This window comes from Lepus europaeus, chromosome X, assembly GCF_033115175.1.
Source record: "Lepus europaeus isolate LE1 chromosome X, mLepTim1.pri, whole genome shotgun sequence".
NCBI classification, from domain to species: domain Eukaryota; kingdom Metazoa; phylum Chordata; class Mammalia; order Lagomorpha; family Leporidae; genus Lepus; species Lepus europaeus.
In genome coordinates, this window is record NC_084850.1 from 116831943 (window position 1) to 116859469 (window position 27527).

A 27527-nucleotide genomic window follows, 5' to 3' on the forward strand; every position below is an offset into this window, starting at 1 on the left:
GGGAAACACATTGTAGGAGAGTTTTCAACAATTGGACTCCTGGGCTGAATACTGAAAGATGAAATATAAATGTTAGGTGCTACACTTAGGCTCAATGGAAAAGTAAAACAAAAACAGACCCAACTGACTTAAACTGAGCTCCCTAAAATTAGACTCAAAGAGGGAGAGTTGTATGTTTCCAGGGAGGCAGCTTTGAGCTATTAGCAGTCAGTATTCCTATCAGCTATGGCACGGGACCTTGGCAGAGTATCAGTGTACCTGCTATCCTAGTGTTACCCAAAGTGTTGTCTTAAGACTTGCAGCATTAGCATCTCTTATAAACTTGAATATAACTTCATAGGTCCTACCATAAACTCCTAACTCAGATTGAGCACTGAGATTTTGGACAAGTTTTCAAGTCTCTAAGTCATTTCTATGCATATTAAAGTTTGCAGAATGTGCTACACCAATGAAAAACATTCAGAATATGGAGATAATGTAGGGGTTTTATGCTCTCTCTCCATCTCTTTATCTCAAACACACCCACTGCCACCTAAGCACACAATCCCCCCCACACACACACACACAAAAAAAAAAAAAAACACAAGCACAATGATAGGGTGGTGGGAAAGGAAATAATAATATAATCTAGGAGTGTGTGTTGTGGCACAGCAGGTTCAGTCACTCGGGACACTTGCATTCCATATTAGAGTTCTGGTTCAAGTCCTGGCTACTCTGATACTGATCCGGCTTCTTATTAATGCACCTGGAAAGGTACATGATTGCCCAAGTACTTGGATCCCCATCATTCACGTAGGAAACCCAGGTACAATTCTGGGCTCTTTAATTTGGTTTCACATAGCCTTGGCCATTACAGGGATTTGGAGAGTGAACCAGTGGCCACAAGACCTCTCTCCCTGTCATTCTACCTTTCAGATATACATACTGTTTTTTAGTTTTCTAATTTCTTCTTTTTTTTGGGGGGGGGGGGGTTGACTGTAAAATTTCCAGATTTGTCTTCTAACTCAGATGTTCTTTCTTCTGCCTTACCAATTCAATTTTTTATTCTATTGAATTCTTCATTTCCAATATTTCATTTTGATTTCTCTTTAAAATGTCTATTTCATGAGAAAAATTTTCTTTCATGTCATGTGCAGATTTATTTAGTTTGTAGATTTGCTTCTGATTACTTCTAAGTAATCCTATGATCAATTTTTTGAATTCCATTTCTGGCATTTCTTCAGTCTCTTCATTTTCACATTCTAGTATAGCAGTGCTGTTGTATTCCTTTGGGGGTGTCACATTGTGTTCCTTATTCTTGTTTTTTCGATTGCTGCATTTACTTTTAGGCATTTGTGGAGATACTTGTTGGTTTATTTTTTTTTTCCTGTGATGGTTTTTATCTTGGACTATGCCTCTGTGGATTAGTGGAGTGTTTGAACTTTCAGTGAATACCCTGAGGTGTGTGCTGGGTGTGGCCAGGGAGCTTCTATATACATACATCATATATGTATGTTTTTTCAATAAAGAATATCTATTTCTAAGAACCTATATTTCAGTGTGATAGAGAAAGGCATTTTTCGTGATACAGCTTTCCAAAGATGGGATATCCTTCCCTATAAGGTTGTGGAAGCATTAAATAATAGGTTTGATGGGAGCCAGCATTGTGGTGTAGTGGATAAAGCCAACACCTGCATCACCAACATCCCATATGGACACCGCTTCATATCCTGGCTGCTCCACTTCCAATCCTGCTCCCTCTCAATGCACCTGGGAAACCAGCCAAGGATGACCTAAGTGTTTGTGTCCCTGCACCCATGTGGGAACCCTAGAAGAAGCTCCTGGCTCCTGGTTTCAGCCTGGCCCAATCCCAGCAGTTGGGGCCATTTGGGGGCTGAACCAGCTGATGGAAGATACATATAGTATCTATTATTCCTTTAGCACTATTATTCTCACTTCATGTTCTGTTTGAAATTTAGGTACCTTTCCTGGGAGGATGGATGGATGGATGGATGGACGGACGGACGGACGGATAGATAGATAGATAGGAGGAAGGGAGGGATGGAGGGAGGGAGGGAGACAGTAGGGAGGAAGGGAAGGAGAGAGGGAGGGGGAGGGAGGAGACAGGGAGAAAGGAAGAAAGTGATTGATTCTTTGACACAGCATTTTTGAATCCCATTCAGTCATTTCCTTATTTCACATAAGGAGAAGGGAGGGAAAATGATTTAGAAATCACAGACCTAACCTGGGGTACCTTTACTGAAAAAAACCTACACTTAACCAAAGTCTCTATTTTAGCAGATAGCAGTAAACAATAGAGGCAATGGAAAACAAAATCTACTATAATTACTGGGATCTGCTAATCAGTTTTTTTTCTGAAACAAACTCCATTAACCCTCCTTGATACTCTATCCTCGTCAACATTTTCATAGCATAGGGCTAACTCATAGTTTGGGCATTTTTTCCCCATGCAAAACATGTAATTCACGCCCAGCTAATGATTACTTTAGCCTAATTGTTAGGTTGCTGCTGGTGACAGGAAAACTTATCTTGGCAGGTAGACAATTCCAAAAGCCCAGCCAAGCACTTGATATGTGTGAATAAGCCTGAAAATACTTCTGCGGTAGAGCGATGCCAGCCAACTCCTCTCACTCGGCAGTCATTCCTGACGTGTAGACCCCATCACTCTGAGAAGCAGCCAGAGCCCTTCAATAGAACTGTTTGAAGAACCAGAGTTGAAATGCAAAGTCCTAGCAGGATTTTGCAGACTCCCTGGCCAAGTAGTAGTTTGGGACTCATTCTAGAGTGCAAACCATTAATTAATAGAGTAGAACAGCTTGATCAGGCTAGGGTTGGCTTTCTGGGGTATTCACTGCTTGTCAAATGGCTAGCAGACACATAAACCTCTTCAGCACTTGCTGGCCCGCATTCCATTTTCGCATCATCTTTCAATCCCTGTCACTGATTTCAATATCAAGATACTCATAATTCAGATAAAGATGTCGCGACAGAGTCGGTGACTTTGCCAAGCTCTCTATACCAGCTCCTGTTAATTCTGACACAGAAATGTTGGGTTTCCTCTCAGTTGTCCTCTTTTTGTTCTCCAGGTTCTTTTGTTTCTTTTTATTCTTTATGTTGTAGCATCATTTGTATAATGTGGATCCTCTAATTCTTTGACAATGTTCTCATGTATGGTGATGTGTTGCTTGTTAGTATTTCAAATAGTTCTCATCACTACTTAGCTCCTTTGTACCTTTCCCAGCATATTAACATGTCCATGAAGACATCCTAGCAAGTATTTGCCACTCTTCCTGGAAGAGCTTCTTTATCTATATAGTACAGTCTGCCAAATTGGCTTTTCAAAATGAATTACCTGGTAGAGCCTTACCAGTATAACTTTGAAAATATAACTTAAGGGCCTGAAGCTGTGGCACAGCCCCTGCACCCACTTGGAAACCCCGAAGAAGCTCCTGGCTTCAGATCAGCCCAGCTGTAGCCATAGTGGCCATTTGAGGAGTGAACCAACAGATAGATGGAAGACTTTTTCTCTCTCTCCCCCTCTCTCTGTCTGTAATTCTGCCTCTCAAATAAATAACTTTTTTTAAAAAAAAATATTAGCTCATCAATACAGTGTGAGTAAATAGAGAATTCTATAGATTCCCCAATTAATCACAACAGTATTTAGAATACCCCATTATATGTTGGAAGGAATAAAAGCTGATGTGAATATAATAACTTGCCTCTTCTCAGAAGAGATTATTGAGCTTTCTCAGAATGCGGATTCATAGGCACGTGCAAGAATTTTGTTCACCATCCCCAAATATGGGTACCGATGGCAGTGCCTGACCAAGGGTCAGTGCTTAATTCTCACTGAAGCATTTAATTAGAAAATGGCAAAAACATGTCACCATCAGTTTTTTCACCTTAAAATATTTTCATAATAAAGTAACCACACTAGTGCACATGTAACGGACACCGTTTGAATTTAAGTTTTACTTTCTTTTTTAATAAATCTTTTTTTTTTAAATTATTGATTTGGGAGGTAGAGTTATAGACAGAGAGAGGGAGAGACAAAGAGAGAGGTCTTCCATCCACTGGTTTACTCCAAAAATGGCCTCAACGGCTGGAGCTGGGTCAATCCAAAGCCAGGAGCCAGGAGTTTCTTCCTGGTCTCTCACACAGGTGCAGTGGCTGAAACACTTGGGCCATCTTCCACTGCTTTCCCAGGCCATAGCAGAGAGCTGGATTGGAAGTGGAGCAGCTGGGACTTGAACCAGTGCACATATGAGATGCTGGCACTGCAGGCAGTGGCTTAACCTGCTAGGCCATAGTGCCAGCCTCCATGAGCTCGTATTTTCTCACATTTCCTTCACAGAATTACTATTACACATTTATCTAATGCTATTATTGTATCACTTGAATGTGTATTTCACTAACAAAACAGAAATGCGATTTTATTTGTTCTGATACCAAGGTTATTTTTATCACATTATTTTTGCATGAAGACTAAAATAATTGCAATTATATCGCTTGTTGCAAGTTTTAAGAGCCACATAAAAATATATGCTTGGGGCTGGCGGTGTAGTGCTGCAAGTTCAGCTGATGACTGTGGCACCAGCATCTCTTGTCAGAGTGCCAGTTCAAGTCCTGGCTGCTGTGCTTCCAATCCCGCTCCCTGCTAATGTGCCTGTGAAAGCAGCAGCAGGTGGCCTAAGTGCGCTCCAGCTCGCTCTCGTTCTCTCTTCCTCTTTCTAATTCTGCCTTTCCAATAAAAACATACATGCTTGAGACTGGGATTGTGGTGTAGTAGGTTAAGCTGTCGCCTGCGGCACTGGCATCCCATATGGGCACTAATTCGACTCCCAGCTGCTCCACTTCCAATCCAGCTCACTAATGCACCTAGGAAACCAGCCGAAGATGCCTCCAGTGCTTTTGCCACTGATGCACCCCTGGGGGACCCAGAAGAAGCTCCTGGCTTTGGACTGGCCCCAGTCCCAGTCAGTGCGGCCATTTGGAGAGCGAATCAGCGAATGGAAGATATCTTTCTCTCTCTCTCTAACACTGCCTCTCAAATAAAATAAACAAAATCATGTGTGTGTGTGTGTGTGTGTGCGTGCGTGAGCAGACATGCTTAAGGAAACAAGTAACATGTGATGAGGTGGGGGAAATTATGTTCATATTTTCAAGTGAGAAATAAAAATGCTTGTGCAAATCAGTATATTTCATTTCCACAGCACGTATGAAAAACTACTACTTTACCTATCCAGAATAGCATTTTTCCTTTAACAACTCAAACTGTTTAACAGTGAACTAATTAGGAAACTTAGTCCTAAAACTCTGCTCATATAATAGTACATGTGTCATGCATATGAAAGGGAACAGAAAGTACCTCTTTGTTTTCCTTCTGTTGTGTGTTCAGGAAGGAAAATGCACGAGTGACATCTGTGGTGGTCTCTAAGAGAAGCAGGGTAGCAATAAACTCTGACCCTGTTTTCTGTGATTACAGCAGGGAAGTGAGCCGAGCTCGACTGGAGAAAGTTACTTAGGGAGGCAGTGATTGCCTAAGTAATCACCTCTAACATTTTCGAAATTAAATTCACCAATTTGATTTACTCCAAGTAGTGAGCAGATAGATCAAACTCAGCAGCACCGTGATTCTGAATGGCACTCATCTTTCCTAGATGTGCCATGTCATCCTGTGTCAATTAAGCTTTCAGGTGATCTTCAAGGATATTTCCAAGTACAATGTACTGCAGTTATCCTGTAAAGTCACCTCCCTCCTAGCACCGCTATTGCTGTGGTAGACTTGACTTCGTGTCATTCACAGAGCTCCTATAGCAACATAAAGAAAATGGAGCAGCGAATAAAAAAATTAATCCAGCTCTCTGGCAAACAGAAGTCTTCATGAGGCGTAGTGGTACAGTGAGTTCATCCTCAGCTTGGGGTACCTGCAAGCTCTATCAGAGTGCTGGGGCGGAGTTCTGCCTCTACTTCCAGTCCAGCTCCTTGCCAATTTGCAACTTGGAAGGCAGCCCATGATGACTCAAGTACTTGGGTCATTGGCACCACCTGAGAGACCTGGAGGGCATTCCTGGAACCCTGGCTTGGGGCTGGCCCAGCCCTGGCTGTTGAGGAGTGAACCAGCAGTTAGAGAATCAGTCAGTTTCTCTCTCTCTCTCTCTCTCTCTCTCTCTCTCTCTCTCTGTGTGTGTGTGTGAGAGAGAGAGAGAGAGAGACAGTCTCTCTTTGTTTCACTCTGTCACTCTGCCTTTCAAATAAATAATCTTTTTTTTTAAAAAAAACTGGTTTATAACTTTGTTTCCATGATCATTTTAGAGAAGTGATCAAATTGTTTAGTGGTCAACTTGTATGGATTTTTAAAGTGCTATGTCATCATCAATGTTGTCACTAACATATATCCTAAAACAAACTAAAGCAAATCACTTGATCAATCAGTGAGGGTCTTAGATGATGACATCTAAAGAGTATTTTTTGTTGGGGCTGACATTGTGGCTGAGTGGGTCAAGCTGCTGCCTACGGCACTAGCATCCTAATGGGCATCGCTTGGAGTCCTGGCTGCTCCACTTCTGATCCAGCTCCCTGCTAATGATCCTGGAAAAGCAGTGAAAGACGGATCAAGTCTTAGGAGCCCTGCATCCTTGTGGCAGACCTGGAGGAAGCTCCCGGCTTCAGTCTGACGCAGCACTGGCCATTGTAGCCATTTGGAGAGTGAATGAGCAAATGCAAGATTTCTCTCTCTGTCCCTCCCTCTCTCTGTACTCTGCCTTTGAAATAATATTTTAAAATGTATTTTTTGTTGATTTGAGAAATCACACTAACAAAAGAATGAGCCAGATGCTTTACAATTTGATATCCATAATGTAAAGTAAGTAACAGTCACTCAAAGGATTTCTAATCCAATTTCCTTACAATTAAGCTATACTAAAATTTGAGAAATGAGACAAGGTAAAACTCAATATGTGAATTTCTCTTTACTAAAGCTCCTCTCTGATCATTTTGGTCAAACTTTATTAAGTATACATTTTTTAAAGAATACTTAAACAGTGGAAGGTATAGTTTTAATAAAATGTGAATGTGTACTTTTTTCTGACAATGTGAAGAATATTGACTTATATGAGGATAATTTTATTTTTTTAAGACTTATTTTATTTATTTGAAAGACAGTGTTACAGAGAGAGGTAGAGACAGAGAGGGAGAGAAGTCTACCATCTGCTTGTTCACTCTCCAAATGGCCACAGCCACCAGATCGCTCCGCCAAACCGAAGCCAGGAGCCAGGAGCTTCTTCTGGGTCTCTCACATGGATATGGGGGCCCAAGTACTTAGGCCATAGCAGACAGCTGGATCAGAAGTGGAATAGCCGGGACTGGAACCAGTGCCCACATGGGATGCCAGCGCTGCAGGCGAGGGCTTTAACCCACTGTGCCATAGCGCTGGCCCCAATAATTTTATTTTTTTGAAGACTAAGAAAAACGCTAAACTGTACCAAGATTTTTGACTAGCCCAAAAGGAGTTGACATAAATTAATTCATTAATATGTACCAACATTGTTGTTTTTAAATATTACACTTATCACAAATATTTGGGGTAAAATTCACTTTTGTTATTATTTGAGAAATGAACATTCATGTGTTTTAAAAGTCTTGCCTGATTTCCTACAAAATGATCAAAAGTTGCATCAGGAACTAGACTTTAAAAATCCATTCTAAATTCCAAAGAAATTAACTATACCATAAAAAGAAAAAGTATTTCTTCTTTAGAGATATCCATTAATTAATGCTGTTCATGACGTCATATCTTAGAGAAAATGTTAAGCGTCAGGTGAGTTGGGATGTTTTGGACTCACTCAAAGAAACGTTGCCCTGACTGTACTTCCTCTCTCTTACGGGTTGTTTCTATCCCTTCTTCAGGATTCCTACCCCCAACTCAACCCCTGTCCCTATTCCTTTTTATCTCTGCTGGAATCTCTGCAGATTCTCTGCATTTTTCCCATTTCCTTCCCATGGGTTCTGGTACTCTGCTTTGTTTGCCCACGTGTTTTTCCCATCCCCTGTGACCACAACTTGCCTTGTTATCTCAGCCCTCTCCAGAATCATCTAGCTTTTCTAGATTTTTCCAGATTCCCTACTTCTAGGTGGGGTTTTTTTGTTTTTGTTTTTTGTTTGTTTGTTTGTTTTTTGGTTTTTTTTTGTTTGTTTTTTACTTCTTTGGACTCCTGGTGCTCTCATTTGTCTGATTTTCTCTTCCACACCTGTACTGTTACCTACTTAGAAGATGGCAATAAGGATCTTGCTATCAGAGCAAGCCTTCAGCACAGCCGCTATGGAGTGTGGCTGCCTTGATGTTGTCTTTTTTTTTTTTTTTCTCCATAGTGTGTGCAGATGGCTTGATCTGCCTAGCAAGGTATCTTCATTGAGGAAATAAAATTGATTTTAAAAGTCCTGGATTATTTCCTCCCTAGAAATACAGAAGAGAAATAGAGAAGAGAAATCATTTCCTACCGGGTATACAGAGTGGCACTTTGTGTCACATGGACAGAGTGTGAGCGTGTTACGTTTCATGCTGTTGCAAGTTCCTGCCTAGGACCTTCATGTTGATCCACTTTTCATGTCCACATTACAGGTAGCTATCAATTAGTTGCAAATTATTTTCATGCATCTTTTACAGAAAAGACTGTCCCTCCTGAAAACTCTGGTTTGGAATATAATCTACACAACTACTTATAGTGTGTTTTTCTTTTCCCTTTCTTGTCCAAACTCTAGCGTTGTCTTATACTTTGTGTATATTTTTCTTACAAAAGTAATAAAAAAGAAATCTTCCTCCTTTTCGCTCCTGTCAAAGCAGGTTTACCATACTTAGATGAAGTTAAAAGAATCGGCTTCTATGTGCGAAGGTTGATTGGCTCCTCCTATCATGTTCCTTGCCTTCCCACCCACAGCGAGATTGTAAATGTAAACGGATTCCCTGGAAGATGAGCTGGGCTGCAATTTTCAGCTAATTGAGAGCAGCAGCCCTGAGTCGAGCACTGTCAGGCTGATTTGAGGCTTAAGATATGATGATGATGATTGTGTCAAATGTAATCAAGAACGGAGGCTCGGAACTGACTCAAGGGTTGGCTGCTTTTAATTCAGATTCGGAGATGAAGTAGACCTCTGGTTCACTTCATAGTCACAGCTGGCTGTAAAAGAGAGCAATTTCTAAAATGCTATTTCATTCTCTATGGAGCTGTAAGGATCAGAGATTGGAAGCACAGGAGGGAAACATCCTCATTTATCTCTTTAAAAATTCTATTTATTTTCAGTATAATATCCTTCATCTTGAAATTTCCCTGTGGCTCTGTGTCAGTGGTTTTCAAACTTCTTAGAGCCAGTACCACCTCTTTGCTTTCCTCAGAGTAACAAATACTTTGTAACACCTTCCCTACTATTGTGAAACAAAATTTGTCAGTAATATACCCTACCTGCTCATACAATGTTTAAATGATGCCATAACTTCAATTTTAAAGAGAAATAAGTCATTTATATAAAATAATAGATATTTTAGTATGTACATATTTTAGCATGTGATTCTGCAGGTAGGATCATGAGAGAGGCTATAAGAAAAATAGGAGCTGGTTTCTTGGGAAGATTAAACTGGTAATTTAATAGAAGAGACAGCACTCCATGCATATACAGAGATAACTACACATTGGACTTCATCAGATGGGATCACGTGGGTGAAGTTTTTCAGTGATGACACCACACACAAAATATCGACCAACGCAGTGACATTGTTGTACCATGTGTGGCATTGCTGATCCTAGTGTAATTTTCCAAAATACTGAACAACTCTTGATGAAATTCCTCACAACAAAAAGTAAAATTTTCCTTAGATTTTCACAGTAGTTAGTTGCATTTTTAAGAAATGAAATGCATACTAAAGCCTTGAGAGAAATATTTTATAGTTGTATAGAAAATTGGGTTAAATTCTGGTTCCTGATGTTTACAAACAAGTTTTCCACACTTACGAATGCCCAGTTAGACTTTCAAAAGTGCTGTAGGGTGGTTGTACAGGAAGTCCCTGATCTGCAGTCCCCCTCTCTGGAATGCCAGGAGTACTCTTCAATCACTCTGCAGTCAAATACACCCCACCCTCCCATTTCCAGAATGCCACTTTAGTTGACGTCCATAGAAGTTGGCTAAATATTTTTCCAAGCAAAATATGAGCTGTGAATTAATGAAATAGCAATGTTCTCTGAGGACATAATCTAGTTCTTGGTGATACAGTTGCCATTTTTACAAGATTGAATGGAATAAGCAAATGTTTAATATCTACTAGATTGGCTAATATAAAATTCTATGATTATCACTGCAGTTATAATCTATTTCTACCACATATATTGAATGGCATGATCTCTGTAAGTATAAAAGACTTATGTGACACCATTCTGTTCTCCATCCCCTCCCATTGCTATATTAATTATCTTCTAGCCAGTTGTTGACAAAAATGATTAAATTCTGTATAAAAATCACAGGAGATATTATTGTAGCTGCCCCACATATTTAAAATAGTAAATACTACTTAGGTGGAAGCAATGAGAGAAATGTGAACTGATTTCTGGAAAAGATTAAATGGCTACACTCATATACACAGATAAATACAACCTGTATTATCTATATGTTTGAGGCAAATATTATTTTTTATACTGAAAGATGTTTAGCCTCTTAGGTAAGCAAAATACAGCGGTCTATTTGCATTTCATCAGGGCACTTGACAAGGTCTTTTATTTTATTCCTGTGAATAAGGTGGAGAAATACTAACTAGGAGCAAGGTAAATTGGGTAGTTTAGAAACCATTTCATGCTTTTACATAAAAGCTGTCAATTAATAGATCAGTGGCAAGTGGCAAAGGAAGGTCTCTGGCGCTCTGCTACAAAGTTCGATTCTCATTCCTGACACACTGGATGTTTTTGACAGAACCTGAGGAGACCTACAGAGAGGATGTCCATCAAATTTATGGGTAGTAAAAAGCAGTCAGGGAGGGAGTATGTTGGGTGACAGGCACCAAATGTGTTCTGGGACAGAATAACTTTTTTAAAAAATTTATTTATTTATATGAAAGTCAGAGTTATACAGAAAAAAAGAGAAGCAGAGTGAGAGTGAGGTCCTCCATCCGCTGATTCACTCCCCAATTGGCCTCAATGGCAGGAGCTGCGCTGATCCGAAGCCAGGAGCCAGGAGCTTCTTCCAGGTCTCCCAAGCGGGTGCAGGGACCCAAGGACTTGGGCCATCTTCTACTGATTTTCCCGGCCAGAGCAGAGAGCTGGGTTGGAAATGGAACAGCCGGGACTCAAACCAGTGCCCATATGAGATGCTGACACTTCAGGCAGCTTTACCTGCTATGCCACAGAGGACAGGATAACTTTTAAGATCTTTTTAGTACTTGGCTCTGGGCCAGGGTCAAATTTATATGTAGTTTGAAAACTTGCCCAAATAATAGGTGGATATTGACCAAAATGGATGTATGTAATGCTCTATTTCTGCAATATTTCTAAAACACATTGAATTAGTATTCTCTACAGTAGTGCAGATCAACATTTTAAAAGAAAATGGTTTGTTTCTTTAATTTGTACATATTTGTGGGGTATGGTATAATGATTCAATACATGTATACAATGCACAATAAACCATGGTGGTTACCATTTCTGTCTCCTTAAACATTTAAAATTTTGATTAGCACGCAGTAATCATACGTATTCCTGGAATACTGTGTGGTATTTCAGTACACATATACAATGTATACATGTCATAACAGGGTAATGAATGTTTCCATCTCTTTATCACTATGATTGTAAGCTTTGAGCTCTTCTCTTATATAGTCTCTCAAATGTAGGAACTAAAAAATCAATTTCAACTGAAAATCATAATTACTAGAGACAGAGAAAGGTTGGGGAGGAGTGTTAGGGGAGATTAGATAATGGGTAAAAAAAGAAAGAAAACCACAACAGTGCTTCACAGACTGTGAGGGTGACTATAGTTTAAGTTTTCATGTGAGAGTAACACAAATCCAGTCATTCACAACTACAATGTGTTGCCCAGTAAACCAATCCACCATCTCCCTTTTGCTGATAATCTAAAGCTTGGTGAAAGGAACAAACTCCAAGGAGTTAGTATCTATAACTCATACAAAGCAAAATACAATTTTGGTCATAGACTTGTTCATTCTCAGTTTTAAACTTCTTGGTTGTAACTGAATAAATAGTTTAGTATAGGCTAGGTTTTCTGCAAAAAGATCTATAAGTTATTATGAGTGTCACCTGAAATAATTTTTGGAAGCAATATGTAAACTTGAAAATTGTATAGAAATTATTGTTCAATAAGCTTACATCAAGAAATAATTTCAAGTTTTTTCTAATTTTGAGAGCATGTGCCAGATTCGTAGTAGTTATAACTGAATGTATTGAGTGTCTCTTAGATGCCAGGAAATTTGATGTGAACCTGCTCTCAAGGAATTTTCAGTAAGTTAATGATGATGAATAACAATGATGATGACATTGAGACTATAATAAGTGACATTTCATAAGTCAGAGAATTCTTGAAATGAGGCACAGCCCTCAGATGCATTGCTCTAGTGTTGTAGTTCTAATTGAAAAAAAATTAATTTACAATAACATTCTTCATAAATTTTAATTGATCTTTTGAAAGGTCATCACTTTAATTCAGAGTATCTGGATCTTTTAAATGCAGTTCTCCCCTCTGGTAATTATAAGTTAGAGCACAAGAAACTTTAAATCTTTATTTTGATGAGGTTTAATAAGCTCAAGCTATTTGTAATCCCACATTTTGTCCTGTAAGTTATATCAGACATTAAAATGGGTTTAAAATTAAAAGGATGATTCTTTTAGATTCTACCAAGACTTAGTCACTTTGAGAGATTAATTTCTCACTTGACCTTATAAACCATATTTATTTTATTAAACATATTTAAAATTTCTAAGAAGTCTGTGAGGAGATTTTCATATTAGGTAATTTTCATGTTAAACATTTCCCAAAACATATGGACTTCCCAATAATCTCTATCATTAACAAGCATTTATTAAGTAACCATTATGAGAAGGCCACCATTATATGTACTATGTTTCTCTATTATGTGATAAAAATCAAAACATTTGATTATTGCCTATAATACCTCCCTTTGAATAAAATTATCAAATCGACCCCAAGTCCATAGTGTAGTGTTCACTCTAATAGTTTCCTGAGATGGCAGTTGAAGATGATAAAAAAACAAATAGTAATTTCTATTGTCTAAACACACACAATCCTAACTCAAATAATAATCACAGAAAGCATATTACTGTCCATTAAAGTTACCTCATAGAGATATTGGGCAAGTCTACCTTGAGAAGTAATGTCTTAGAGTACAGTGCCCTAGATTGGGTGTTTCCAGTACCAATACATGCCAGTTACTCTGGTTACTTCTTAATTTGCTTATTCAAAAGTGAGAAACAGAAGGAGAGTGATCTTCCATCTTCTGGTTGATTTCTCAAATGCCTGCACCAGCTGCAGTGGGTCCAGGCTGAAATCAAGATCCAGGAACTCCATCCAGGGTGACACATGGCCCAACCTGCCCCATGAACCTGATCAAATTATTGACAGTATCAAAGGATATTCTACCTGTGGAACAGCTTGAAAACTGAAGAATATAGGTGCCTTGTTTGAGGCTTGGCTCCTCTGCTTCTGAGTCCAGCTTGCTGCTAATGTGCACCCTGACAGACAGCAAGTGATGGCTCGAGTATTTGGGTGCCTGCCACCCGTGCAAGAGGCCAGGGGGCAGTTCCTGGTTCTTAGCTTTGACCTGGATATTTAGAGAGTGAAACAGTAGGTAGAAGATATTCTCTCACTTGCTCATTTGCTTTCTGCCTTCCAAATAAATAAATAAATCTTTAAAAACTAGAAATTTTAAAAATAGACTTCATTTGGTTAAAAAAAAGTGGCTAATACCACAAGTGACAAAAAGCAACATAAAGATTTATATTATTCAAATCACTGAGAATATATTTTGAGCAGAAATTGTGTCCAACTATAACCTGAGCCTTAATTGAAGTTTTCATTTATTTGGAAGGTAGTGTTAACTGTATTTTTTCTAAAGTTACTTTATAGTTGTGTAAATGGCAATGATAATAATTTGGGTTTTTGTATATTAATTAAACCAAATGTAACTCCCAATGCTATATTTCATCATCCCCAAAATAGTAACTTTGATTTTGTACCACAGATAGAAAAATATAGATTTTAATGGCTATTATAGATTTTAGTGGCTATTAACCTCTTTAACAGTATAAAAGGGAAAAAATGTATGGATGTATTTATTCACAACATTATGTTCATTTCTTTCTTTTTTTTTTTTTTTTTTTTTGGACAGGCAGAATTAGACAGTGAGAGAGAGAGAAATGTTTTCCTTCTGTTGGTTCACTCCCCTAATGACTGCTATAGCCGGCGCACTGCGCCGATCTGAGCCAGGAGCCAGGTGCTTCTTCTGGTCTCCCATGTGGGTGCAGGGCCCAAGGACCTGGGCCATCTTCCACTGCATTCCCGGGCCCCAGCCGAGAGCTGGACAGGAAGAGGAGCAACCGGGACAGAACCTGGCGCCCCACGGGGACTAGAACCCAGGGTGCTGGCACCGCAGGTGGAGGATTAGCCTAGTGAGCCGCGGCGCTGGCCTATGTTCATTTCTTTAATGAACTAATTTTTTCAGTGGATTTATGGCACAGAAACACTAACCAAATAAAATGAGTAATGCAAAGAATAGTCAAAAAATCTTTTTTTATTGTTGACTCCTAGTATTTTCTTTTAAGGAATGTCCCAATGGTTTTAGGAAAAGTACATTAATTACACTGGTTCCCCTAGTGGTATAGTTTGCAAATCAATTAAAAATGTTGATAGAGTAAGAAAATGAAAGGCGTAGAGTGTGTATTTTGAAATTCTTCACATGCTTGATAATACCTATACACCCTTGCTACCTAAAGGTGTAGTCTAGGCGATCCATACATTGATATTTGTAATGTCCATGTGTTTTACAATATACTGTTCGCTAAGACGTCTGTCAGTGAAGGACGTTGGCACAGAGAGCTTCCAGGCTGCCCTTTGCAGAACTCCGCGATTTTCCATGTAAGTGTGTTGCTACTGCGCACATTAAAAAGTCGTCCTGTGTTGTCTGGGGTGACGAAAGAAGGGAATGAGTTTCTGGAGAACTAATCAGCAATACTTTGGGAACATTTAGGTCGTGGTTTCCAATTAACTCTGGAGGGTTTGAGTAATTTAGTACCAGACCTCGAGAGAGAGAGGGGAAGAGAACCTCATTAATTCATATGTTGGCAAAAAGCAAACCAGGAAATTTGCGTTGAAAATGGATTTTTGTTTTGTTTTGCAGCCAAGAACAGCTAGGTCTTTTCTGGTCTAGTTGGGATAGAAGACTATTTTTGTTGGTGTGTCTTCTCTTACGTGTAGATGTTTGTGTGTTTCAACACCCCTACTTATGGTAAAGCAAAAAAAAAAAAAAAAAAAAAAGGCCAGGACTCAGTTGCATAACCTTCTGTGCATTTTGCTTTCTTTTACTCCAATGAATAGAGAGGAGTGGACACCAGTATCTTTAGACAGAAAAAGTTCTTTCTAGGATGCAAGATTGGGGCTATAATCCCAGTGCTGCCACTTAATTTTGTGTAGTCTTAGGAAAGTCATTATAGTTATCTCAGAATCAATCTTCACAACAGCAAAATGAAACCACAGATCATCGATACTGTTTATCTAACTGGTTTCTTATTTTTACGAGCATCAGTTCAATTAGATAAACTTACTGAGCATTAATCATGGTACTTTTTTAAAAAAAGATTTATTTATTTGAAAGGTAGAGTTACAGAAAGGCAGAGAGGGAGAGAGGGAGAGAGGGAGAGAGGGAGAGGGAGGTCTTCCACCAGCTTGTTCACTCCCCAAATGGCCACAACTGCCAGAGCTGCACTGATCTGAAGCCAGGAGCCAGGAACCTCTTCCACTCAGGTACAGGGGCCCAAGGACTTGGGACATCTTCCACTGCTTTCCCAGGCCATAGCAGAGAGCGGGATCGGAAGTGGAGCAGCCGGAACTAGAACCAGCGTTTATATGGGATGCCGGCGCTGTAGGCGGCAGCCTCACTCACTGTGCCACAGCGCTGCCCCTAATCATGGTACTTTGAATGAGAGCCCAGCGCGATGATTTCCACTTCTAGGAAAGGGCAAAAGTGTTTAAGATCCATGTATCGCTGTTTAGGCAAATTGAGAAAAACAATTCATGAATATATGTGATACGTGCTGCATTTTAGCTACTGGTAAGAAATCAGATGGTTTATAGCCGTAATCAAATTGTAATTATATTTAAATGTTTACCTATCTACCTCTTCTACCAGACTTGACTGGTAGAAGTCAAGTTTGTCTGTGTTAAATGCCAAGTTCTACATCCTATTCGATTTTGTGTCAGCATCACCTAGAATAGTATGGAATAGATACACAGGTGAATGAATGATGAAAGATTGAGATGTTGGCAAACTTGTGGAAATAAGAATGAAGTTTATATTTAAAACTTATCTGTGCCGAGATTCAAGCCTCTTGAAGGGAATGAAATAGCCAAACTTAATAAAGTATCCAAAGAAAAGAGAAGCTGTCTGCAGCTGGTGTAAATGTAACTACCTCATGAGACAATGAGAGAAGAACTGAATATGTTTTAAAACATTTAAAGACTTGTGTGGGCATCAGTTTTAAAGATTACCTTCTGTGCTGTACCTTAGATCTTTCATCCCTTGTGCTATGAATGAAAAGCAAGCATCAATAGTTAAATTCAAAGGAGAGAGTGTATTTCTCGCTTGACAGCTAGATAACAAAGGAGAAAAGACAAACATTTTCTCATTGTCACACCTTTCTGTAGTCATATTTCTATGAGGCTGTTATCCAAGGACATATAAAGCCACTATCTCATAATGGGCAGCAGAGGAACTAATGGAGTGCTAATCCATCCATTATTGACGGCTTTTGCTTAGATTTGGGCTTCTCGTTAGGGCAAATTGCTAACAGAATTGCTAGGAAGGAGACGGAATCTTTTATGCAAAGTGTTATATATCCATAGGTAACAAAATTCTAGCTGCTCCTTGCAAATACATTATAAAGTTATTTTTAAACATCAGAATGTAACTTATTTACTAGCAAAATAGTAGGGAATGTTATGGTTACAGAGAATTTGAACTTCAGGTTCAAATTCAAACTTTTTGATCTAAAGTCCAGGTGCTATTAAGGCATTCCTTCTCTCTGATCTATACACCACAAAGAAAAAAAAGGAACAAAATAGTGATCTTGTAATCCTTATCCTAAAAATATCATAGTAGATTATTGTGGCTAAAATGCCAAGCAGCCAGGAAGGAAAGATGCAGAGTATGTTATTTGGTTACTCCAGGACAATACCAGGGCACAGATGGAAGCGCTACTGAGCAGAAGACTGAATGCTGTGAGTTTCCCCAATTTGTCATACTTACAGAAACACCTGCACAAAATAACCTTCCGTATCTGATTGAGCCTTTTTTTCTAAAACTGCATTTATTTCCTTTCTTTAGTCACCCACACACCCACACACACTTATAACCCTGCAAGAATCTATTGAAGGGACAAAACGCTGAAGCTATAAAGGTTCGTATGATGCCGCAGCTGCCCAAAAGATGCTCATCCAGAGACAGCTGTGTGTGAAGGTGCAGACTCACAGAAGGCATGTGGTTAGCATCTCCATTTTTCAAGAACTGATTATTAATGAGACGATCAGACAAATGTATTCTCTGGTCTGTCATTACAGACACACACACCATGGTGTCTCTGGAAAAAAATGTCTAAGACCCCAGATTTTCTGTTTAGTTGAATGTCAGCCATTTCTTATGGGCCAAGTTAATACATAAAAAGCAAAAAGAGATGGATTGGTATACTTGTGCAGTGGATTAAGCCTCTGCTTGGGGTGCCTGCAGCCTGTACTGGGGTGCTTGGTTTAAGTCCCAGTTATTCTGCTTCCCATCCAGCTACCTGTAGATGCACCTCAGAGGCAGCAGATGATGGCCCAAGTACTTGAGTTCCTGCCATCCATATAGAAGTCCCTCATGGAGTTCCTGGTTCCTGGCTTTAGCCTGGGTATGCAGGCATTCCTCTCCCCCTCCCCCCTCCCTCTCCTTCTTCCTCTCCTTTTCCCCCTCCCCCCCTTCCCCCCTCTCCTTCTCCCTCTCTCTCTCCCTTTCCCCCTCCCCTTCCCCGCCCCTTCCCCACCCCTTCCCCACCCCTTCCCCGTCCCCCTCCCCTTCCCCCTCCCCTTCCCCATCCCCCTCCCCTCCCCTCCCCTCCCTCTCCCCCTCCCTTTCCCCCTCCCCTTCCCCTCCCCTTCCCCTCCCCTTCCCCTCCCCTTCCCCTCCCCCTCCCTTTCCCCCTCCCCTTCCCCTCCCCCTCTTCCTCTTCCTTTTCTTCCCCTTTGTCATTCCTCCTACCCCTCCCTCTCCCTCCCCTTTGTCACTCCACCTATCCCTCCCTCTTTCTGGCTTTCAAATAAATAAATCTTTAAAAAAAAAAAAAACAGCTAAAGAGAAAACAAAGGGAAACTTGCCACTTTCCAAGGTAAGGCTAACAAATGTAATGTGTAGACAGTATTCCACTGTTGTGTATAATGAGCATTGAGTCTCAGACAGGTATACAGTTGTACTAAGCTTTATAGCTCCAGCACTTCATCTCTTCAGCTGATTCATTCCTGCTCCTAACTGGTGATCAGGCAAATGTGCACTATCTATAGACTTCCTTAAGGGGCAAGCAAAAATGCTCATACTTCAGGCCCAGTTGTTGAATAGGAGAATCCTCCATCCAACCCTTTGGAAACCATAGTCTGTGCTGGAGGTTGTGTGTTTCTCCACACACATTCTTTAGGAAAGTACTTTTTAAATTCGTATTTATCATGACAATTCAGCAGGTCCATTTCCCCAGAAAGCAGGTTCAGTTAGGAGAAAATGACTAACATACAGGGATTTGATTGGAGAGTACTGTTTGAAAAACTTGAGGGGTTGTAAGGCAAGGAAGCAGGATGGTGCAGAAGGAGAAGGTAGGCCCCTTTGTGGGTTGCAACCATGATAATTAACCCTCCCGATCGCATGAGGAGCCCTGAAGTCTGAAGCTAGGATAGTGCTTCAGAATTGTCCTGAGTTGGGGCAAGGGAGCCAGGCTTTGGTAGTCCACACATCCCGGGTTAAGCAGTCAGTGGGTGCACCCTGCCTTGTGGGCAAATGTAACTGAGCTGGACAGCTCTCTTTTTTTATTGCGAGGCCACTTTTTATTTATTTGAGAGGCAGAAATAGCTCTCCTTGCTGTTTCAGTCCTGAAATATATGCAATAGCCAGGACTGGGCTAGGCCAAAGCCAGGGGCCAGGAACTGATTTCAAGTCTCACACATGGGTGACAGGTACCCAAGTACTAGAGTCAACACCGCTACTTCTTATGGTCTGTGTTAGTAGGAGCCTGGAGTTAAGAGCTGGATCCAGGCACTAAACCAATATGGGACAACATGTCTTAACCACCAGACCATTGCCTGCTCTGCCAGTTCTTAGAAAGAGCTGATAGCTGAGGACTTTGAGCCAGTAGCTGGGGCAAGAATTAATTCAATCCTGAACAGGGGTCTGGGTAGCCCAGCACAGCATCCAGTACACTGGTAGTTCTCCAAGTTGGATATTGAGCAGCGGTGATTCTTACACTTTATGTTGGAAATGCCTGGAAGGCTTACGCAAACAGCTTCTTGGTTTAGTAGGCCCAAGTTGAGACCTTACAGTTTGTAGTTCCAGAGTTCTCAGATGATGCTAATGCTACTGGTCCATGGATCATACTTTCAGAACCACTGTTCTACACCCTTATTTATATATTTAGAATGGTGCACGGTGCCTGTATAAATAGAGTGAAAGCCTGTGAAGTCACCATACCATTCCTTACTCCATCAACCTGGAATAGCTGCTTACTACACTTTGTTATATATGAATGTAGTTAATACAGTATGTTCTGTTTGTAAAGCATTACTGCTGTTTCTACTATCTAGCTATGGGTACTTTCGAATTCAGCATGGGCAGGCATTTGCTTCAGTGGTGAAGTTGCTGCTTGAAACACCCACGTCTCATATTGGAGTTTCTGGTTTGAGTCCCATTTCCACATCTGATGCAGCTTTCTGCTAATCCGTACTCTGGGAGGCAACAAGTGATGACTCCAGTACTTGGTCACTGCCAGCTAGGGTAGATACTGACCTTGACTTCCAGGCTGCTGGCTTTGGCATAGCCCAGCCCTGCTTGTTAGGGGCATTTGCGAAGTAAACCAGCAGGTAGAAAACCTGTGTGTGTGTGTGTGTGTGTGTCTGTCTTCCTTTCAAATAAAATTTAAAAACAATTTAAAGGAATAGAAAGCATTTAAAATTTTCTCCACAGTCTATAGTTTGGTAACCCCGACAAAAGAATTTTAAAATAATCTGTGTTAAGAATCTTTAGTTTTGTTCTAAGCTTATCCTTTATTTATGATTCTTATTATTTTTTATATTTTTATTATCAAATAAGGCACTTACAGCCATGTGATTGAAGAAAATTAAAAACTAGGCAACGGGCCGGCACTGTGGCGTAATAGGCTAAGCCTCTGCCTGTGGCACGAGCATCCCATGTGGGAGCCAGTTCATTTCCCAGTTGTTCCTCCTCCAGTACAGCTTCCTGCTAATGCACCTGGGAAAGCAGTAGAAGGTCATGCAAGTCCTTGGGCCCCTGCACCTGTGTGGGAGACCCCAAAGAAGCTCCTGGCTTCAGGTTGGCCTAGCTCTGGCCGTTACCGCCATTTGGGAAGTGAATCAGTGGGTGGGAGACCTTTCTGTGAGTGTGTGTGTGTGTCTCTCTCTCTCTCTGTCTCTACCTCTCAAATAAATAAGTAATATTAAAAAAAAAAAAACCTCTAAGCTATCTTTAGCAAATATTTTGAGACACAAGTATGGAGATTGAGTACCCTTGACTCAGTTCTAGTCTATACTTGGCACTAGGAAAATCAGTGATTCAGTATTTATACATGGATCCCGGGAGAAAGATTGAAACCTTCAAGTACCCACATAAGTAAAAAACAACTTCACCTATGATCAAAGAGGCTTGCAAAGGAGCTCATTTGAAGAGATTTTCTGCTGTTACTGCTACTGAATTTTTTTTAAACATTATTTCCCAAATTAGAAAATAGCTTGATGTTGTCAATACTTCTGACCACAAGGGTACCATTTAGGAAAACCATCCCTCACCATCCCTTGGGGTTTCATTTACAAAGCAGCCAGCTCACCAGGTAGATTTGACTGAAGATCTGATTGTCTGAGTGGAACCCTTTCATCTGATTTATATACATCATATTTTGCAATTAACTCTTGGAACCTTACTTACTGCTTTCTCTGGCGACAGAGAGTGAATGGTGTTTCTTTTAAGGAGAGAGGCGCTAAGATGCTTGAGTGCTGCTCAGAGTGAAGGTGATGCTGATAATAAAATGTGCAACCTCTAATTCTCTCTGCTTCCCTCTCTCGTGGGAGAATTTCACATTGTCTCCTTATTTTGTTTGAAATTGGAGTATGTGAGAAAATATGTCAATGTCTAACCTTGCATTTGTCTTCCGGAATGTGACAGCTTATTTCTCTTCCAAATTTGAGGCTGGAGATGGAGTAAGTCTGAGCACAAACTGGATGAAATTGCTCCTCTTGTAGGTCAGAGATGGTCAATTGTCAGCAGTTACACACGGTTCCATCTGCGCATCGCAGGCCTGGTTGTATCATTAGTATGCTCAGAGCTGCTGCAGCTGTTTTGGATTTTTAAAATCATGATAAATAAAAAGATAAGTAAATGACAATTTTGATATTTCTCGTTGCAAGAGTACTGATAGAAGCAAGATCAGCCAGCAGTACAGGACAGCCCTTGAACTATTTAAGGTTTAGCTTGCTTGCCCAACCAGAATGCTATGCTACCTTTCAACTGTGCAGTATTAAAGTTTATTTAGGAGTTGATAAATAGCTTAGTGCAATGCTTACTTTTTCCGATCGCAGCATCCTCATAAACTGATTCTGCCCTCCACCAGTTAATGCAGACAGAAGATTTTTATCCAGTATGAGCACCGAAACTACACTGCGGAAGACTGTGTGCTCAGCAAAAACCTCACCCCTGATGAATAAACAGCTCTTCCGGGGGTTTTGCTGCCGCTGGCTCTGCAGGAGTTGTTTATTGCCTGGTTTGCACATCCCATGATAAAGTTGCTGCTGAAATAAATTGCAGTTTTGCATAATTATTGACAATCACATCTTAACAAGCAGTTTGTATCATATTCAAGTGTTCAATTTTCGAAAATCCGTTTTTAGCTTATGTTGAATCCCAGAAAGTATTTGTGTAGTAGTAGAAGGCAAATAAGGCATTTAAATAGAGTACTAATTCCCTCCTAGCAGACAAAATTTACCTGCATCTTTTTAGATGGGACTCTTACTGCTTCAGGCAGTTTTTCCTCCAAAGCTATTATTATGTAGATATTTGCTGAAGGCATGTGTGTGTGTGTGTGTGGTATCTGCAATATATGAGTTATGTATATAGTATCGGAAATATGAAGCATTCATTTTAGATTTTTATATCATTAGGGAATTTGCTTCATCATTTTTAAAATACTAGAGGAATGGAATAATGGGATGTGGGCAAAAGAAGCTAACATTCTTTAAAAACTATAATATGTGATTGTATGACATGTGAGGCATTCAACCTTCCATGTGTCGTCGTGTTTAATTCTGATCACAGCGACAGATACATAGAGGTTACTAACTGGCTATATCATGCAACTGGTAAGGGACACTGGGAATTGAACCCAGCTCAGTCTATACTTTTTCCATTACACATAACATTTTTCTCGTAGACAATATTCTCACTGGTTTGATTATGAGGTAATAAAATATAGAGCTGATACAATAGTTAGAACAAACTGATGTCATACAAAATGATATTTTTGCATAATGGTTTCTATGAACTGTTATTTTTCTCCTTGTTAGTGTTTTTTACCTCTGCTCTCTGATCTCTTTCTATTTTTCCCCCTCCTTTGTTCACCTTTTAACTCTAGGTTTGTATATTATCAACTTTTCTCTTGTCTATCTAGTCCTTGTTTCCTGCCCCAGGGTGACATATAAGATAAGCCTGGTGTAGGGATTTTAGGGTTTTACCTATAAAGCCTGGTGTCAACTCATGCAGCATAATAAAATATGCATTCAAAATTTACCAGCAGAAAACTACAGAGCTTAAAAAATATTTTGGAATGTCCATATATGAACTGGCAAACTTCCAAAGTTTCATACACACACCCGCACATATGGATGTTTATGTGTGTATTTGTATATGTGTACATATGATATATAGCACTCTTTTTCTTTGGAGGGGATTGGTAGAGATCTATAATTGTCATTCTTTTTTTAATACTTACCCCATTCAGAAGCCCTTCGGTTAAATACAAATCCAGGCACACAGACTGCAGGATACTTTAGTGGTTGTTGCTTCAAGGAAGAGCTTTACCAACGGTTCATCTTGGCTCCGCTCATGGAGTTCACTGAGCGCACCATTCCGATGCTTGAGAATTGCATCTGTTCCTTTGCAGAGTGAACGAGCGAGAAGCTACTTTGGAAGAAGCTTATAGATTACTGCAACAGTTCCCCCTGGACCTGGAGAAGTTTCTTGCCTGGCTTACAGAGGCTGAAACAACTGCCAACGTCCTACAGGATGCTACCCATAAGGAGAGGCTCCCGGAAGACTCCAAAGGAGTGAGGGAGCTGATGAAACAATGGCAAGTAAGTCAAGTGTTCCTGCTTTAGCACTTTGTGGATCCAGTTGAAGAGTTCTCAGCACTTAGACTTGTAATTGATAAACTGAGGATACAATAAAATAGTTGTTTTAGGTAGTCTGGTATATTTTAACATTTGGGCAAGAAGAGAGAAGCAGAGAGGGGAAGAAAGGTCATTTATAATTCCATTTAATACCCCAATATTCTAGAAAGTATATATTTTTCACCAGAAAAAAAATCTTACATAGAAAAACCAGAGGTTTGATCAAGTAGGAACTTGACTCAGAGAAATAAGTTAGGGACTGGTTTATTAAATTGAAAAAGTTGCCATTTTGAGTGTTTATTTAATATTTTACAGGGAAAGCATCTGTATGGATTGTCTGTTTTATTTAGCGTTGCTAACTGAATCAGTTTCCCTTCATTACTTTCAAATACATTTTAAAATGTTAATCTGGCATTTTGTAGCTTTCTTCCTAACATGATCTGTGAAAATAAAAATGAGATGGCTAAATTTGTCATAGTTAATGATCACACAATTTTCAGAGAATTGTTTTTCATAGAAACAAAAATTATTGCTATAAAGTTCCATATGCATAAACAGTGAAAACAGAAGTTTAGGGTAGTTTTGCTTAAATGGACTTTTATTTAATTGGAGTCTTGGGGAGAATCATATTCTCCAAGTCCAGGAGGCTCCTAAAATTTATTCTCAATACTTGATACAATTTTCCTGAACTATTGTGGAGTTGTGTTATATATAGTTGCTTATTTTTGATTTGATGTAAGACCTTTACTAGTACCTCAGATACAATTTGGAGTGTTACAGTGGTATGATTGATTCTTTAGACTAACTAAATTGTTTTCATGTTTCTAACATTGTGCTGGAAAAGTGATAATATATCCTAGGTTAGAAAATAATTCTAAAATCAAATCACAGTAAACAAAGGTTCGTTCTTTCCCCTCCTCCTTGCTGTTCTGCTCCATTTGTTTTTCTGGTTGGATGTGAGATTTGATCTGCTTTGCTGCTCTAGTGCATAAGTAGACGGTGGCAGCACTTGCTATCTTCTGGAATTCCTCATTCTTGTAGGAACTGTGCGAAATACCTGCCCCGGGGTTCCTCCTCACCTTATTTGCTCCTCTGCAATGCATGGTAACTTAGTTTGATCATTTGGAGATAATTTCTTTAGAATGATACCTGACTGTATCATTCCAGATATCCTCATGGCTTGTGATAGAATGTAAAAGCAATGCAAATTTAGATTTTTTTTTTGCTGATTACTTTTAGATATAAGGTTAGATAATGTTCTGATATAACTTATTTGGCTTATGCTGTTTCATAAATAAAATTTTATTTTACCTTGTAAATGCCCATAAAGCCACTCTAGAATTTTAATAAATATATGGGTTCATATTTTCTTCACCTAAGGTAGATAAATATTAAAACTTTGAGTAAGTGGATATTTTAAATTACTTTGAAGATAAAGAATAATCCTGTGACTAAAAAAATAATTTGATGTCAGGGATTTAATAAAATGTCTCTTAGAATAATAAGTCTGGTTGAGGGCAAAGTTACATCCGTTACCTCTTATACATTTTTTATTTATGTCTGCAGTAGCATACAATGAAAATTCCTATATAAAATCCTTATCCTGAGAAAGTACAAGATACTAAATCATTAAAGGAAATATGTTTCATGTTTCTGAACTGCATTTGCTATGGAAGAAGAAAGAACAAACTATAATTTGAATTTAGATTTCTGATCTCTCTTTGAAAAACAGGTGGAAATTGTTGTGAGAAAACTTCTTAGCTGTTGCATCACTCAAATATGTATTGCTTCTTTGTTTATTTTTTTAATGCCTTAACCAAACTGAAATTTGTTGCTCACCAAAAATCCAATGTCAATCAGACTACCCTTCTCTACTTTGAAGCAAGAGCACACGTTGCATGTAACCTTCAGGGTACATGAGGCAAAGACAGATTTGGAAAAGGAGGCAGGAGATTTTTACAGCCTCAGCCCCAATGTGATAAACTATATTCATTCTTAAAAGTCACCCAAAACTCCTTGACATGTCATTTTCTTTGGAACCTTAGCAGCATTAGCAAAGATTCCCAAATGAAAACAGATAGTTTTCCTTACCCCTCTCAGTTAATGCTGTGTTTTCTGTAAATTCTAGTTGCCTGAGGATTAAACTACATGGGATAGATAGGCATGACATTGATCGCCAAGTCTGATTTATCATTAGATGGTTGAATAATGGTCTTTTGATGAAAGAGTTGGTGCTATCGACGGTGAAAACTATAAACTACTGAAAATGTTGATTATTGTTAATGGCACATTTCTACTGAAAATGGGGTTCAAAAGCAGCAAATAGAAATGCCAACCTTGAACATAATTAAAACAATGTAGCTTAGGAGATTACATGAAATTTCAGTATCAAAGCTAAACAGAAGTGTTTCCTTTCCTTTTCTTCGGAATCTGAGGATTTTTGAACAAAAAGAATTTTCTATAATCTAGATGGAGGAAAAAAGTATCATGGTTCGACTTTTCAGTTCATTGGAAGAAGCTGATAACCTTATATGAATCAGTTTACATACCTAGCATAGTTGTCATGTATTACAAAAAATAAAATAAAATAAAGGAAGCTTGGGGCTAGTATTCGGAGCAGTTAAGACACTTGAGGTGCCCACATCCCATATCAAAGTGCCTAGGTTCCAGTCCTGGCAGCTCCCTGGGAGGCGGGTCACAATGGCCCAAGTACTTAGTCCAGATGGGCTTCTTAGTTCCTGGCTCAGGCCTGGACTAGCCCTGACTGCTGCATGCATTTGGGGAATGAACCAGCAGGTGGAAGATCAATCACTTTCATGTTCTCTTTCCTATAAAAATAATTTTTAAAAAGGAAATTTTAAGTGTATATTCAAATCACTAGCTCTCCCAAAACATGTGTGTGCATGTGTGTGTCTGTGTGCCCCAAAGCACCGGTATTTTACTTTATAAAAGTGCTACTGAATGGAGAGAAAGGGTCAAAACCTTTACAAAGTTTTTCTAAGAGTTGAGACTCTGGCTCCTGCTACCAATCACTTTTATTAATCAACTACTTCCTAGGATATAGAATTTCCCCAGAAAAATCATAATTCATGGCTTCTGTAAGCACACAAGTATTATGAAGTGTATGCTTCCTGAATGGAATTAACCTGGTAAACTCTGTGCTGAAAGTCATTAAAATTTCTTTCTATATTAGGAAACAAGTGTTACTTCTCTTAATAAATCAGGGACATTATAGTTGTCTTTGTACTTCAGGGTGAGGGCATTTTTATTAGAAATATTGTTATCTCTGATTGTCTGAACTGAAATTTTTGAAGCATTGTATTTTTATAGAATACCATATAGAGCCCTGAGTGGGTAAGGTTTTGGAATTTTTAAATGGCAAATTTATCCTTAAGATGAAGAACTATATTCATAATTGAATCAGATTGTTTTTCTTTCCAAAACATTTCCTGCTTTGGGCCTAAGAGAATTGATAAAGATGTTCATGGTTCAAAGTTTTAACATAAAACCCCAGCTAACTAAGTGAAAATGGGAAGATGCTGCATTTTTGCAAATATTTCACAGGCATTTCACAAGTCTCAACTGGTTCTGTAAATACCCCCCAAGAGATCATTGTAATACCA

At 39.3% G+C, this 27527-nt stretch overlaps 1 protein-coding gene across 9 annotated transcripts in view; it reads left to right on the plus strand.

Moving 5' to 3' along the window:
* Positions 1 to 27527, plus strand: part of DMD (dystrophin) — a 2142101-nt gene that overhangs the window by 1598452 nt on the left and 516122 nt on the right. For all 9 annotated transcript variants that reach the window (XM_062183372.1, XM_062183374.1, XM_062183379.1 and 6 more), the window contains one exon: positions 23679 to 23868. In XM_062183372.1, coding sequence (XP_062039356.1) covers positions 23679 to 23868 — 190 coding nt within the window. The remainder of the gene's footprint in view (positions 1 to 23678; positions 23869 to 27527) is intronic.